At 36.3% G+C, this 15,818-nt stretch overlaps 3 protein-coding genes across 6 annotated transcripts in view; 1 reads left to right on the top strand and 2 right to left on the bottom strand.

The window, feature by feature from the left end:
* The window catches only part of LOC106090181 (serine/threonine-protein kinase N), a 193,695-nt gene extending 185,609 nt beyond the window's left edge, over positions 1-8,086 (bottom strand). The window contains exons 1-2 of one of the 4 annotated variants that reach the window (XM_013256285.2): positions 7,809-8,086; positions 3,636-3,949 (exon numbers count right to left, since the gene is read on the bottom strand). In XM_013256285.2, the coding sequence (XP_013111739.2) occupies positions 3,636-3,656 (21 nt within the window). In that variant the 5' untranslated portion in view covers positions 3,657-3,949; positions 7,809-8,086. Of the gene's footprint in view, positions 1-3,635; positions 4,480-7,480; positions 7,611-7,638; positions 7,780-7,808 lie in introns of those variants that run through there. The other 3 variants (XM_013256287.2, XM_013256286.2, XM_013256284.2) reach the window with 3 other exon arrangements.
* A 1,276-nt stretch (positions 8,087-9,362) lies between these two features.
* Positions 9,363-10,522, bottom strand: LOC106090186 (SAP30-binding protein). Its single transcript, XM_013256296.2, has 3 exons — positions 10,412-10,522; positions 9,636-10,348; positions 9,363-9,572 (listed from the first exon to the last, which is right to left on the bottom strand). Exons 1-3 carry the CDS (start codon positions 10,511-10,513, stop codon positions 9,443-9,445), a joined length of 945 nt encoding a protein of 314 aa, XP_013111750.2. The 5' UTR covers positions 10,514-10,522; the 3' UTR covers positions 9,363-9,442.
* A 2,365-nt stretch (positions 10,523-12,887) lies between these two features.
* Positions 12,888-15,156, top strand: LOC106090185 (conserved oligomeric Golgi complex subunit 6). Its single transcript, XM_013256293.2, has 4 exons — positions 12,888-13,074; positions 13,139-13,770; positions 13,842-14,062; positions 14,132-15,156. The coding sequence occupies exons 1-4, from the start codon at positions 12,982-12,984 to the stop codon at positions 15,067-15,069; spliced, it is 1,884 nt and encodes a 627-aa protein (XP_013111747.2). The 5' UTR covers positions 12,888-12,981; the 3' UTR covers positions 15,070-15,156.
* The last annotated feature ends 662 nt before the right edge of the window (positions 15,157-15,818 follow it).

Here is a 15,818-nt window from a genome sequence, read left to right on the forward strand (position 1 = left end):
TATAATCAATAACTGTAGAGATTACCCCAAAAATAATACCGCATTTTCGATGGCACCATTATTTATGTAGGCCATTCAGCTTGCGTTCTACTTGAAATTGAGACTAAAATCGAAAATGTTGATTTTGCAACTTTTACTTGCAACAAATGGCGATAGTGGCACCAAAAACATTTTTTTTTTTGATGGCCCCAAAAGAAAATAGAACATAATGTCTTCAAAATAGCACAGAACACTTGGCCAAACAGACCGGTCAGATACCTGTTCAGAGATTCAAGCAAAACTTAAAATTCAAGTTCGTTCGTCTGTCTGCCCGATGTGTTGCCAAAACAAGCGGCAACATCAACAAACCAAAAAGAAAAGAAACTATCCAAACCAAATCGAACAGTTAACACAACCGCCTATCGATTTGTGGTTCTCCAGTTTGGATGGCTTTTAATGCAAAAATTTTCTTACCAAGGCTGTGTTCTGTCTTATCTCCCATAAAATATCGCAGCCATACGTCGCCGTTGTGGTAACCATACCATTCAGGTTGTCTGCCAATAGCGTACATATGAGTCATATTCATAAAAACGTCACAATCGTACGCAATTAAATAAATAAATAATCACCGAATCGATACAGGAATATTTTCAAGAGAAAGGGAGAGAGAGAAACCATGAGAGAGAAAGAGAAGCATTTACCAATATTGCATTACATTAAGACAAACGCGGCAACCCTCAGCCAGACATAAACAGAAGAGGAACGCGACAATCGCAGATCAATGCAACGTTTAAATAACAACCAACCAACATTTTTTCAATTATTGGCAGCCTAAGAATGCAGCCTCTGTAAGAAAATAAAGCAAGACAAAAAAATAAAACAACGTGACAGCTTCTCTCGCATAAGGTGCGGGAAATGCCTTGGCAAAACAAAGTCAAAGGAAATTATTTATATCTCCCAACGGTCAATATTTTCAAAATAAAACAAAAAAAATACAAAAAGAATTAAAAAAATAAGAAAAAAAACTTGCCAAAAGTGTGGAATAGTAATATGAAGATTGCACAGTGTCTCCAAAAAAGGTAATTCATTCAATTTAAATAAAAATATTAAAAAAATTTAACAATTTTCTACGAAAATGAATATTCTTGGAAAGTACAAAGACCCTCCTTAACCCACCCTGCTGAAATATCAGAACTTCGTTCTCATTCATCACCAGTTCAACAGAATTTATTAAAATGTGTGCATATACTTTTCAAAACTCATTGGTTTATACCTTACTATGTCATTCACGATAGAAGTTGGCCACACTTCAGTTGGCCACACTTATTTGTAAAAACCATACTTGAAGCAATTGCTCTACACTGCACTGTATACTTATTGAAAACTCCATTGTACTGGAAGGATGCCGTTTTCATATAATTTTTACTTACGGCAAAACCTAATTGTGTCCAAAAATTCTTAGAAAATCAAATTTGGAACAAATCAGACAATTTTCTTTTACAAGAGCTGTTCCTGTTTTTGAAAACGCAAAACGAAAGATTTCGAGATGGCAAAACGAAAGACCTTAGCCTTATATCTTCCAAACATTTCCATATCCATGTTGCAACGCATATTGTAATCAAATTTTTTTTATAGTAAAAGAAACCTCAAGACATTTAAAAACATAAAAGAAGAAAACTTACAAAATATAAGTAAAACATTTGCGTTCGGTTAGTGAATTCGAAACCCGGAGCAGGCTTCAATACCACATTTCACAATCAAAATTTCTTTCTATGACAATATATATATATATGTATATATATTTTTTTTTTCATAATTCGTAGACTACCGAATAGTGTTCTGCCTGCAAAAACAGGAGCCTCAGGCGAAAATCATGGAATAGCAGAAGCACATATACAAGACAAATAAAAGTATTCTACTTTTGTTGACCCTGTTCCGTATTTGCCGCAGTAAAGAAAACTGCCAATAATTTGCCAAAAACCAGTTGCGAGTTGGTCTTTATGTCTCTTCTCGCTGCCTGACGACCATTTTCGGTATAAATTATTTGTTTTCTTTCCAAATGGACAGCAAATGAAGCGCATGTGTGTCTGTTTGGCTGAGTGTGTGAATGAGTATGGGCCACAGGATTATTTGGCCGGCATGTTTATTGTATCTGGCGTTTAAGCAAATTGTAATCGTTTTGTGCTCAGCAGACAACAGGTTCTTGCTGCCATTAAGCTGCTGATTTAATGTTGGCATGATTTTGTAAAAATGTTCTATTCCCAAAAGAGGTTATGGTGGTTAATAGGTGAATGTGTGCTGGTTCTGTGATGCAAATGGGGAAATTTTAATTTTGGATTAAATTTAGAGTTCTTCTGAAATTTATGAAAACAATTTGATATTTATAGTCTTTTAACCTTAGGCTTAAGGTTCACCACATGCTGCATTCAGTTGGCAAACCTTAACCATCTTCACAAGAAGTCTAAAATCCTTGAATTTATGCAACATTGTGATTTGGATAGAAAATTATTTTTCTTGAGATGCCATCAAAGGTATAACCAATATTTCCAACTCACCGATATGGCTCAATGCTAATTTTGCTCTAAGATTTCGTAATCAGGTGCGAAAATATCGCATAAGTGATCTGGTGCGCTTTCATATCGAATGGAATTTCATCTCGTATTTAATGGATGTTATATTATTTGTAGAGGCCAACGTAGCGCAGAGGTTAGCATGTCCGCCTTCGACACTGAACGCCTGGTTTCGAAACCTGGCGGGATCATCAGAAAAATTTTCGACGCTGGTTTTCCCTTCCTAATGTTGGCAACATTTGTGAGGTACTATGCCATGTAAAAACTTCTCTCCAAAGAGGAATCGCACTGCGGCACGTCGTTTGGACTCGATCCCTTATCATTGAACTTAAACTTTAACCGTACAGCACTCATTAACAGGTGAGAAGTTTGCCCCTGTTTATTATTGGAATGTTCATGGGCAATATTTGTATTTGTTGTATGTCATTTGTATATACATTTTTATATCAAAGTTTTTATAAATAATTATAGATTTAAACAAGCGCGTTACTAAATTTCAAAAGTTTTCTTTCAATAAAGAGATAAATAATTCACAATAGAGAGATTTCGAACGATTTTACTCGTTCACGTGTGCGTTAATTAGGCCCCATCTCAAATCTATATTTTTTTATCCATTTAGAGACAACGGGAGGTATTCTGTATCATATTTCGTAGATAAATTACTTATCCTGTCCTTATTGACTTTTTAAATGCCGGCTTATTAAATCCCAACTTAAAAATATGAACTCCATAATCACGTATCTAGTAAAATCATGCAGCAGCATGCAAAGACTTTGATGTTTTGGCGACTTTTCTTGCAAATTGTTCCTGTAATATTGTCTGTGTGTGTTGCCAAACTCATTCGATAAGATTGGTTTCGATAAGAATCACTCTCTGAGAGAGATACAAAAAAGTGTGGCAAATAGCATAAACACAAAACAGAAGGAACAGAATTTCAAGGTTATGAAATATGGAATAAAATGTGAAACAACAAATAGCAAGTTTCCCATATGACAAAAGATTAACTTTCACAAACAAGTGCTGAATTACACCATACTTCCCAAAGAATGAGGGAGAGAGGTGATTCAAATGTATATATTAACTTACCTGATAATAAGAATCCGCCATGATTGAATGATGGAGGAATCTACAGCTAGATATCCAAAGAGAGTTGTTGTTGTTTAGAATTGTAGTAGGTATTTACGAAGTGTGATGGGTTGGTTTCCTAATAAAGTTTTGTATTTTTCCAAATGTTAAGCACGAACATTAAAACTTGTAATTATATTTTGTTGTTTGTTTGTTTATTATTTACTAAGATGAGCGAACAACAGTTTTAACCCAGCAAATAAAGTGGCAAATTGTTTAGAATAGTTGGTATTTAGAATATTTGGCGAACGATACTAGTTTCGTTTGGGAATCACCTTTTATTTCATTGACACATAAGTAAAACAAAAACAGATTTTGTATAAGCACATTTTAAATTTTCTATACAATATAGGATAGACTATCGATGGATAACCGACCGATTCATTTTTGCTATATTCGTGAATTTTATGTTTTTGTTTTTTTGTTATTACTGCAAACTCAATGACGACAACGACGACAATGTGAATAACAACGCGCCACGATATGACCCCACAAAACGTTTTCCCAATGCAGCTAGGCGACGAGAAAAACACCAAAACAACCGATATCAACAACGACGAGTGGGCAAAACATTGTCACTCTCTTAACCTAAATGTCCAAATGGATGGGATGGATGCCTGAATATAGGGTTGGATGGGCTCCACGTTATTAGATTGGAAATGCCGAATGCCAACAAGAAGCTTTCTCATCAATGCAGGCTACAATACTAACTGGCTGACATCAGCTGACAGTGGGTGATGCAGGCGGCAGTAACAACGAGATACGAAGATAGCTACATAGATAAATACATATATCGATGAAAAAAGAGAACAGCAAAAACAACGTCAGCAAAGTCGACAACAAGAACGCCATCGCCACAGTCACCCCCTACTAATTGCAGGTGCACACACAAATTGACATGGAATCTACACTGATAGATTGATAAAAAGAACACCATGCAATGCAAGATTATCAAAAAGATCATTCTCATAAGAAACGACAAATTGTTCTCAAGTAGTGTGCGAATTTGCAGTTATGTGTGTACTTTTTTAATTTTAATTCTTCAATGGAGGTCAACATTGTCATAGTAGCCTTTATCGTTTTGTACATAGATATCTTTTGTTATATAAACAAATTGCCGGCCAAGTGGCTAATAAACAACAAGCAACGTGTGTCTTAATTTTTGAAGGAAATAGAGTTGCCATCATTGGAAACATCACTCTACAAAGAGTATTAGCAAAGATAAAAAGATTGCCCAGAGGTCGGTAATATGCTTAATACTGTACTAAGTAGATAATCATTCTTAGCTCATAGTGTTGACCTTCTCCTCTCTGCGCTCATATCTCTGTAATCTATGATAAAACAAGATCCACGTGGACAATACACATAGAGGCAGGGCAACCAGTTTTCATAGTAAAACTCCATATAAAAATATAGTGAAAAAATTCCGTGAAAACTTTTTTTTGAGTGAAAATTTGATATTCATTAAAAGCGTGCAATTTTTTTTTTGAATTGAGCCAACATGAGAAATAAAGGATTTTTCGTCGCGTTTGGGTTCATTGTCTTTTAAATAAATTACAATGGTAAGCAAATAAATCTTCCCCAATTTTATTATTTTTTTTTTTAAACACTCAATTTGATAACACGCAATTTACCACAAATAAACGCTGCGGGTAAAACATATGATGGGGTTGCCGTTATGTATTTTAATTGTAAAAAAAGCTTTTTTAAAGATTTCTACAATAAGGGAAACAATGTTTTGTGAAAACATTCCACAGAAAACGAACGGCCTTTTAACATTTTTCGCTGTGACGGGAACGGATAAAATTTCTAAATCAATCAGTCGGAAATTGTGGGAAGATCAAGCAACAACTTTCCAATTCACTAACATAATCCTAATACAAAACGTAATACCCGGGATAGCTTTGAGAACCACACAGGCAGCAACATTGAGGTCAAATCTGTGTGGTGTTCATTGGTATCACGAGAAGATTAGCTGCGAGCTACCGGGCAGAATACTCCATACGGAGTAACTGCAATGGCAGTCTCGGCCTATCGGCGGTATCGAGTGGAGGATTCAGTGAGAGGACGGGGGGCACCGGCTCTTGCACAATTATTGAATGCCTATAATGCTTGCTATGACAATACGAGTTGTGGCGTCGTTAAATAACCAATGACCAACCCGCGGGTCCTTTGGCCAACCTTTGGATCGGAACGAGCTTGCTCACCTACAGGAGCTTGGCTAGGATCGCCACTTCCACATGAATGTGGCTACAAAACCAAATAAAACTTTTCTTTAATATACGTCGATAGAACATAACAAATGACGGGAAAAACTGGCTAGTAAGATCAGAGGTCCATAGCTCACAAAAATGATATACGTTCTATACGTAGCAATGTGGGAAGTCACTTAAAACAAGTGTCGATATGCTATTCAGTCCTTGGGAATAATTTACGCAAAAATACAGGTAATTTGTAGACGAACTATTGTTTTACATTGAACTAGAAAACGTTCCGGAACCAAATTGGCTGGCGAAGGGTATGATTCATGTATAAAACCTTGTTTGTCTGCACATTTAAGATAGTCTTATAAATACATATACAGAAATTGCTTTTCATCATGGAAAATTTCCTGAAACACTCCTTCTAACTAGTCATGGCTACAGAAAAGTAACTAATTTTGCCACTATTTTGGCCTTCCTCCATGCACACCCACACGCTTTGCGCCAATTTGTTTCTTTTGTTTTATTTTTGGAGAAAAAAAAACAAAAACAATATTTGGTTTACACTAACCACTTTGTGAATAATAGCTTCCGCAAACATAGAACCACCACCTTATATCCCATTACCCATCACTTACTCAGTGATGAGAGGGACAACGGACTCTAGGGATCGTTTGACTATAATAAAAAGTTTTGTTTACATATTTTGCCTTTCATTTTAATCGCAACATTTCTGATATTCACGTTCTTTATTGAAGGCAGCAGCGGCGGCAGCAGCAGCAGTAGCAGTTCGGCAGTAGCAGGCAGCATCAATGAAAACAACATCAGGTCTTGTCATAAATTATTCATTCAACGGAAATTTTGCAATTTTGTGGTGAATATTGTTGGAAACAAAAAAAATCAGAATTTTAAATTGAAAATAATTACACTGGATTTGGTTTTGGGTGGTGGCTGGTGCCTCGGTGTGACTGACTTTCTGCTACGTATGTGGCGGCGAGAACAGAATGGAAAACAAACAACAACAAAAAAGCCGAGACATGTATTGAATTGTTGTGGTGAGGCTCATGCCAGCTTTGCGGATATTTAGTAAATACTCTAATATAAACATATTTTAAAGTTTATTGTGCATGTAGAAACCCACAAATGGGAAAGGAAATCGACATACCCTGCAATTTTGTAATTTGCAGTACTTGTTAAGAATGTCATTATAACAGACAGCAACACAATGGCAACTCTTCATCGTCTACAATGACATTTAAAGAGATTTTACTCCCTTTGAGAGGGTTTTTTACTTTTATAACAATCCGAACATTAACAATTAAATCTATATTTTCAAAATGAATTTATAACATTTTGTATATTCTCGCTCATAAGCATTTTTTTTTAAATTTGCCCTCATATTGACAAAATCAAAGACACAAATCAAGATTTCTAATTTGTTATCTTTGTATTGGAGAATATTTATGGGGATTTTATTTTACTGACGTTTCGGGGCAGCGTGATGTCTTTTTGACTGGCTGGCTGGTTGGCGAGTTCGTTAATCTGTTTTGCCTGAGATTCTTTATATTTTACTTTATAATTCGCTTTTTCGCCTTTCTTACTTACTTCCATCCGTCAGTTGTTGCTGTTGTTTTGTGTTGCTTGTTTTATTTTTGCATACACAGAACAATAAATACTCATACACCAACTCACAAACGGGCACACACACACACACAAACACGCATTCTCATGTCCAGTAAACAAAAAGAAGGAAAGAAAAATACCAATCCCCATCCATTTATCCAACCAATTCATCCAAGACACGATTTACGTGGATGCTTAACTGCACTTTTGGTAGTCACACTACTCCCAACTTTAAAATGCCGAATTTAAATCAATTTCTCTGATTTGTAAGTTATAATATTTTGTTGATTTTATTTTCTTGATTGCATACTTGATTTATATTCACAAATATCTCGTTTTTATGTTCACCGTATGATCACTTTTTTTGTTTTAACGTTTCAGCACACTTCGCAATTTTCTCATTTCTTAAATTCATTTAATTGAGACTTCTTTTATTTCAAAGTTGCAGCAATTTATTTTGGCTCATCGTTTCGTGGTTATTAATCACGCAAACTTGTGCGGCAATTAGTTAATAAATTCAGTTGAAATTAAAAATTATTAAACGAAAATAAAAAAGATGAAACACAGAAGAACACATCAAACTGGGATCTAAAAGTCGATTTTCAATAAATCGATTATACGACTTTTTGTGAGTAAAATCGATTTTTAAAAACTCAAGTAATCGATTATAAAATTTAATAATCGCTTTTTGTGACAAAAATCTATATTTTTTCCCGAAGAAGGCCGGTACTATGTTCGCTCATCTTTAAAAATCCCTGTTTTTCGTAATTACTTTGTTGAAACATTACAAAAATCTCGATGAAAAAATAGTAATTTTATTAAAATTTTACCATAAGTAACGTAGGAATCTCCCAATAAATGAAGTCAGTATATTTTTTGTTTTAAAATGTATTATCTAATAAAATTAATAGCGAAAAATATCGGAAAAGTGATATTTTCGCCTTGAAACGCATTGTATCGTCACTATTTTTTGTTTGTTTAATAATAGATATTGAAGCATCAAAACTTGCTGTTTTCATGCAGTAGGACATTCCTTCATTATCTATGACAAAATTTTAATAAAAGTATTATGTTATCATTGAGATTTTTGTAGTGTTTCAAAAAAGTGATCGTAAAAAACAGTTTTCAACTGTAAAAAAATATGTTCGCTACATAGTACGCGGTGTAATCCTGACGGAATGATTTTATGAATAATGAAAATGAGTTTCTCTTGGGTGTTGTTGTGATCTAAATTGGATGACCCAAAACTAAAATTTTCAATCATAATTTCATTGCTTTCTCATTTCTAGATTGTAAACGTTCAGCCGTCTGAGCATCCCGAGAATGACACCTGTTTTGACTACCCAGCTAGACCTACTCGATTCGATTTGGTCAATCAACCAAAATCAAATTAAATTTTTCAATTTCAATCCCATGGCAGCCGGTTGTACGTACCGGATTAACCCGATGAAGTCCTTCATCGGCAAGGGCTGCCGCCCCATTGTATATCACACTGCTACAACAACAACAACCTACGCCATGGATCGCATTGGTAATGTTGTTTGGTTGATTTCTTTCGCACTCTTCGTTTTTGAAAACGAACTTGAAGCCCGTTCTAAGGACAAACGCGCATAGACTAAGGTGACGAAATCCTCTAATTGGGAAGATTTTTCAACTAGCCAATACGTGAACCAAATTAAAGGTTTTTAGAAATTAATTACAAAGATGCAAAACTTTAAACAAACTCCAAACAGAACGGACGCACTAGGTCTTAATATTCCCAGCCTACGAAAATTTATCAATTATAAATAAGAAAATAATTCAAAGATGTTTTCCAAACCCGTTACTGCCCTAGACTCTCTATGGACTGATAAAATGATCTACATTCAAATGACATGAACTCGAATATTCCCTTTTTAATTGTTGACAAATTTATAAACTATACTTCCTATCTTTAACTAATTCTTAAGCTGGAGGCTTTTTAGGAAGCGAACCAAAAGCCGATATAACAGTGCCTTTGGTACCAGTTACTGTGGTGGTCAATGGAGGTACAGCAGGTTTATTCGCCGTGGCAGGCTGATCCCATTTGGATTTTCTAAAAAATAGGAACAACAAAAATTTGTAATCAAGCTTTACCTTATAGATATATTACGTTTACCTCTTTTTTGCTTCTTCTTCGACCTTTCGGGCCAAAGCCGACACCTGCTCAATCTTGCCAGAATCCTTCTTTTCCTTTTGACGTTTGACCATTTCATTTTTTTGTACCAACGCCAACTCTTCATAGAAACTTTCCGCACCCCATTGCAAAGGATCGTATATTTCTGGTGGATAATTTGTGCCAAATTCATTGATGTCACAAAACTGTATAAGCTTTTCATAAATGCTGGGATTGCGAAACTCTTTACGCTGTTGTATGATACGATTCATGTCCATGTTATTCGTTTCCATTTTCTCATATAACTGATTGATCTTATCTGTCAATTCGGGCAAGGGTTTACCTTTGGGCTCTGGCGGCAAAGTAAATCCATAGTGGCTATAGCGGGCATATTTATCTTTTGGATTCTTTGCTGTTTTCCCATCTCCCATTGAGTCATCGTCTATTTCAATTGGTGATCCACCGTTACGCTGTGGTGTTTGTCCATCATCAATTTTAATAATATGGGCATCTTCGGATTCACTTGACAAGGTTTCGGCACCATCGTCTCTTTCGTCATTATCATTTCGCTCATCGTCCGAAACAATGGTATCATCCTGATAGCTAACAAGGCGTTTAACAGAATCCCTGGATTTTTTCTTCTTTTTGGGTGGCGATCCCTTCTTTTGTTTCTCTGGAGTCTGTTGAGGTGTATGCTTGGGAGGTGGTATAATTACCTAAATTACAAGTAGAGCAGAAATGTTAGTTTCGAAGTGAGTTGTTCAGGGTGTACACTTTACCGATGACTGTGAATTTTGAGAATCTGGAGACTGTTGTTGCTCATCTTCATTTTCCGAATCGGTGTACTGGGCGGTTAAACTAGCTAAAGCAGAATTGCTCATTTTTTTTTTTTTTTTGGGTTGTGGGTTGAGTTATGGCGATGCTTATAAGGCACCAAAAGCCAGGTTATTAACTACTGCATGTAGACCCAGTCTACATCAGATGAACAGCTTCTCCTATACCCCTCCCTCAGGGGCGTGTAGATAATAAAAAATACAGCTTCCAGTAAATCTAGGAGCTCCACAGGAGTCCAATAATATGTGTAACACGTATTAACAGGTTAGAACAACCACGATGCTTCACGATAAAATTTTTTCTTCACAGCCAGACAACATACACAGCCAAACGTCAAACGATTAAATTTATAATTTTGTAAAATGTACTTCCGAAGTTGGTGTCCCCACCAACTGTAAATTAAAACACGTGTATTAAAAATACAGAATTAAAACAAATGTACAGTTATAACTGTACTGTGTATAACGATGACTAAGCATCGAATCCCGAAGCGTCCGCTTCAGACGAATTCTAAATGCAAAGTGGGCTCATTTTTATTAATTGTATTCCACACTTGGAGCAAGAAATTGACCAAGCCAAATCGTTTATTTGGCCAAACACCAACACATGTCAGCTGTGCCTAACAAAGTTGATTTTTTTGTACATTTTGTAAATGGGACACTCCTAAAACAAAGCGTACAATAATTCATGCCAACGCTATTTAAGATGCTATTACACTATTAGGCTTGTCATATGAGTTGTCGCTTTCTGTATTCACAAGACCAGTCTTAGGTATATCAAATAAGAAGAGAGCGCGCTTTTATCAGCGTGTATTAGGTCTGTTCGTGTACTTTTTCAGCAAAAATTTGCCAAAACGTCCAGAAGAAAATTGCAAGATTTCATTTGCTATACTATCAAAATTTTGCTCGCTGTCACACATATAAAGTAAGCGAATGATTTCCAGCCAAAATTTGTGCAAATTTGTATGAGTATGAGAATGTGTACTCTACTTTTTTTTTATAGATGGTCTCATGACATGATTACCAGTATGTGTACCATACACAGCTGAGTACAATTTTTTCTCGCGAGTGCACTATCTGCCAAAATGTTTTGGTTGTGTGTGTATTAAAGTTAAGAACCATAGCACACAAAAAATGAAAAATGGAGCGAACTAGTAACATACATAAAGTCAGAGTTGCACTAATCACTGATTTTGACAGATAGTGCACTCAATATTTTGTTATTGGACAACTGCCACTACCTGTAAATGAATATATCTTGGATGGTTTCACTCGAACAGCTGTTAACAGACGGCCAGATTTTACGGTATTAAGATTTTTGTTTGCAAATTGCAAATTTTGCCCATGAACATTCCACTAAGAAACAGGGGCTTACTTCTCACATATCAATGAGTGCAGTCCGATTCAAGTTGAAGCTCAATGATAAGGGGCCTCCTTTTTATAGCCGAATCCGAACGGCGTGCCACAGTGCGCCACCTATTTGGAGAGAATTTACATGGCATAGTTCCTCACAAATGTTGCTAGCATTAGGAGGGGAAACCCAACGCTGAAAAGCTTTCCTGCTGGCCTCGCCAGGATTCGAACCCACGCGTTTAGCGTCATGGGCGGACATGCTAACCTATGCGCTACGGTGGTTATCTTCTCTCTCGCATATTCTCATGTACGCACATTTATATACACTTGCAAACAAATTTCTTCGGCGGATGCACCATAAGTTTTGTGATTGTTGTACAAATGAGACCACCTTTAATTGTTTCACCATGGATTCAATCGAAAAATTTGCATATTTATTCCAATATCCATTCGTCATATTAAATTTTTCGTACGTATCATAATGTATTTTTACATTGCCCACTAAATACGAATTTATGGTCTTTTCCAGATTTAAACCCCGTTTACACAGCTCATTAAATCCGGATTTAAGGCTCCCGTCAGCTGATTTTATAAAGGGAAAACAGATGATTGAGCCATTAAATCCGGATTTAAAGCAGTGTAAACGACGTTTTAAGAGCTAAATCCTGTGTTTTTACCAAGATTTACCATACAAAAATAAATCCCATTCTTGCAGGATTTATTTTAAAATCCCAAAAAAACCTATTTTCATGTTAAGATTATTCAACAATGAAATAGTTTTTTTTGTACTAAAAGTACCAAGAATTGTGTATGGAGGTGTGTTATATGCACATTCATGTACGCTTGTGTATGTCACTTAAATTCCCAAAAAAAGCAGTGTAAACGAATTTGTTTTTAGATTTAGTTAAATCCAGATTATAAATATTTTAATGTAAACTTTCTTTCGATGTGTAGAACTTTCAGAGTTGCCATTTTTGAAATAACAAATAACAAGTTTTAACGTGTAATATCAACCTACAAGAGAACACTGTTTGAATAAAGTAGTGGCAATACTACCAATCATCATATGTTTTCTTGTTTACGTTGACGTTGTTTTTCACATTTTGAGAATTTCAGCTTAGAATTCTATTTGCGACCATTTTCGGGATAGTTATAGCTTCGTCATGACGTCGGTTACTGCCTCCACGGATGTTGAGGAAGATCGCCTTCAAAAGCGTGTGAATAAAATTTTGGAAACTCGTTTGGATGCTGAAAAGGTGCAGAACCCTATACCCCATAACTCACACTGGCTGGTAGTACTAATACCAATTTTGTTTTTAGGAAACTTTGGAATCTCTGCAAGATTTGTCCAACTTTTTCACTGACAACACCTTACAGAATCGTCGGAATCTGCGTAGCCGCATAGAGAAACGATCGGTATTCATAAACGGTGAATTTCTCAAAGCCTTTCGCGAGGTTAAAAACAGCTTGGATTTAGTCATTACTGATTTGGATACCTTGGCGGATTCTGTACAGGCTATGAAAAATGATTTGGAATCTTCGAAAGCTCTAACCCATGATCTTATAAAGCAGACAAATTCCCTGCAAGAGGAGCGTGATCGTCTGCAATTGCATAAGCAAATTGCAGAGGCTTTCATGGCCCGCTTCCAATTGAATGTGCCTGAACATCAAATATTGTATGGCACTTCAAAGGACACGCCCATTGTGGCCGAGTTCTTCGATGTTTTGGATCGTGTGCAGAATATACACTCCGAGTGCCGAGTGCTGATGCAGTGTGGCTACCAAACAGCAGCTGTGGATATAATGGAAGAAATGACCTTGCATCAAGAGGGAGCTTTGGAGCGACTTTATCGTTGGACTCAAAATCATTGCAGGAATTTGGAAAACAATGAAATTGGCCAGTTGGTCTGTCGAGCTATGGGAAGGCTACAAGATAGACCAGTTTTATTCAAGTATGCTCGACCGTAAAATAAGGCTCTTCAACTGCATATGAATTTTGTATCATTATTTTCTTCTATTTCAGATACGTCATAGACGAATATGCCATAGCTCGTAGAGCTGTTCTGGTTCGTTTATTTATTGAAGCCCTAACTGAGGGTGGACCTGGAGGCAATCCCAAGCCCATTGAAATGCATGCCCATGATCCAAAACGTTATATAGGAGATATGTTTGCATGGCTTCATCAGGCTATACCCACGGAGAAGGATAATTTGACAATGTTGTTCAAACAATGTGACAAAAATGGTAAGTCCTATGGCTAACTTCAATTAAATAAATGTTTTTTTTTTATATTTACCCCCATCTTCTCGACAGACATCTCTGAACAAATGCGTAATGCCTTGGCCTATATTGTTGATGGAGTTTGCCATCCATTGAAGGTGCGCGTGGACACCATATTGACTTCCGAAAAAGATACCATTGTGCTGTTTGCCATCTCAAACTTGCTACGATTCTATCAACAAATAATGAAGCAAGTCGTTAAGGGTGGAACTTTAGAGCAATGTCTTACTGATTTGCAAAAATCCAGTGAAGAGATCTATTTGAATTCTTTGGCATCTCAAGTGAAACACATTTTACAAAGACCTGCTGGGTCGGCTGTTGAGCCGCCACAAAGAGATTTAGTACCACCAGCAAGTTTGGGTCGTCTATTGAATCTACTCAAAGAAATTCTTTCTGTGGCCACTATGGTGGATGGCCGTCAATCTGATATAACCAAAATTGTATCCTGTGTTATTGATCCTTTGTTGCAGTCTGTGCAAGAGTCCGCTTCACACTTACCCACTGTTGATATGTCCGTCTATTTGCTCAACTGTATCTATCACATGCAAAGTACTTTGGCCGTTTATGAATATATGGATGAGAGGGTGGAACGTTTACAGGCACAATCGGAGGCACAAATCGATACGTTAACTTCGGAGCAAGCCTCTTCGTTGGTGGCCAATTTACAATTGGGTCCAATCTATACAATATTGCAGACAAATCAATCACAGATTGAATCAAATCTTCTAAAGATTTTCATGAATAAAATGGATGCTTTCCTTCAAATGCCCGACGTTTTGTTGCTGCCACAAATACAATTGATTATGTCAAGTTCACATCGCAGTGCGGTGCAGAAAAGATCATTTAATGTAATTGTGGCTATATACAAACAAATCTACGAGAGAGTTCATGATCCAGCGAACGGTTTTGACCATCCAGAGGCAATATTTTCCAAAACTCCCGATCAAGTATCAAAAATACTGGCTATTTAATGACAGATAAGTTATTTATTATTACATATTTTTTTAAAAGATAAAAGTTAAAAATTAACAAGCGACATTCCTAGGCAGGATCTGAAATTGAATTTGGATTCTTAATTTTAGGTTTGAAAAAATTATGTTGTTGTTGTAGCAGTGTATTGTACACTGAGGCAGCAGCTCTTGCCGATGAAGTACTCCATCGGGTCAATCCGGTACGTACAACCGGCTGCCATGGGATTGAAAAAATTATATTTATATAGTGTCCATATGTGGCTTTATTTGCATTTAAAGTTACAAGAAACGCCCTGGGGCCGAATTACCCCATACATGATCGAGTGTGCTTTCGTATCGAATGAAATTTCAACTCGCATTTAATGGAAGTTATACCACTTGTGCCTACATTTTTATGTCAAAGTTTTTGTAGATAATGATCGATTTAAACATTCGAATTCTTAAATTTTAAAAATTCCCATCCAATAAAAAGACACATAATTCTCAATAGAGAGATATCGAACGATTTTACTCCTTCACGTATGAGGTAATCCTCTAATAGATTACGGCGGTGAAGACTAGTTGAAATATAAAAGAATTATCTTCGGATCATGGAAAAGCTTTGAGGCTTTGCTGGGTCCCTGACCATCAAGAGCTTGGGAAAATTGGAGAAGATGTCATGTTATTCAGAATCGGTGTGGGCCTTGCTAAGGAATCGTTGAAACTCTGTGTCAATCTAACTCTAAATTCTTGCATTGTACTGTGGTACA

Source organism: Stomoxys calcitrans, chromosome 5, assembly GCF_963082655.1.
Source record: "Stomoxys calcitrans chromosome 5, idStoCalc2.1, whole genome shotgun sequence".
NCBI lineage: Eukaryota > Metazoa > Arthropoda > Insecta > Diptera > Muscidae > Stomoxys > Stomoxys calcitrans.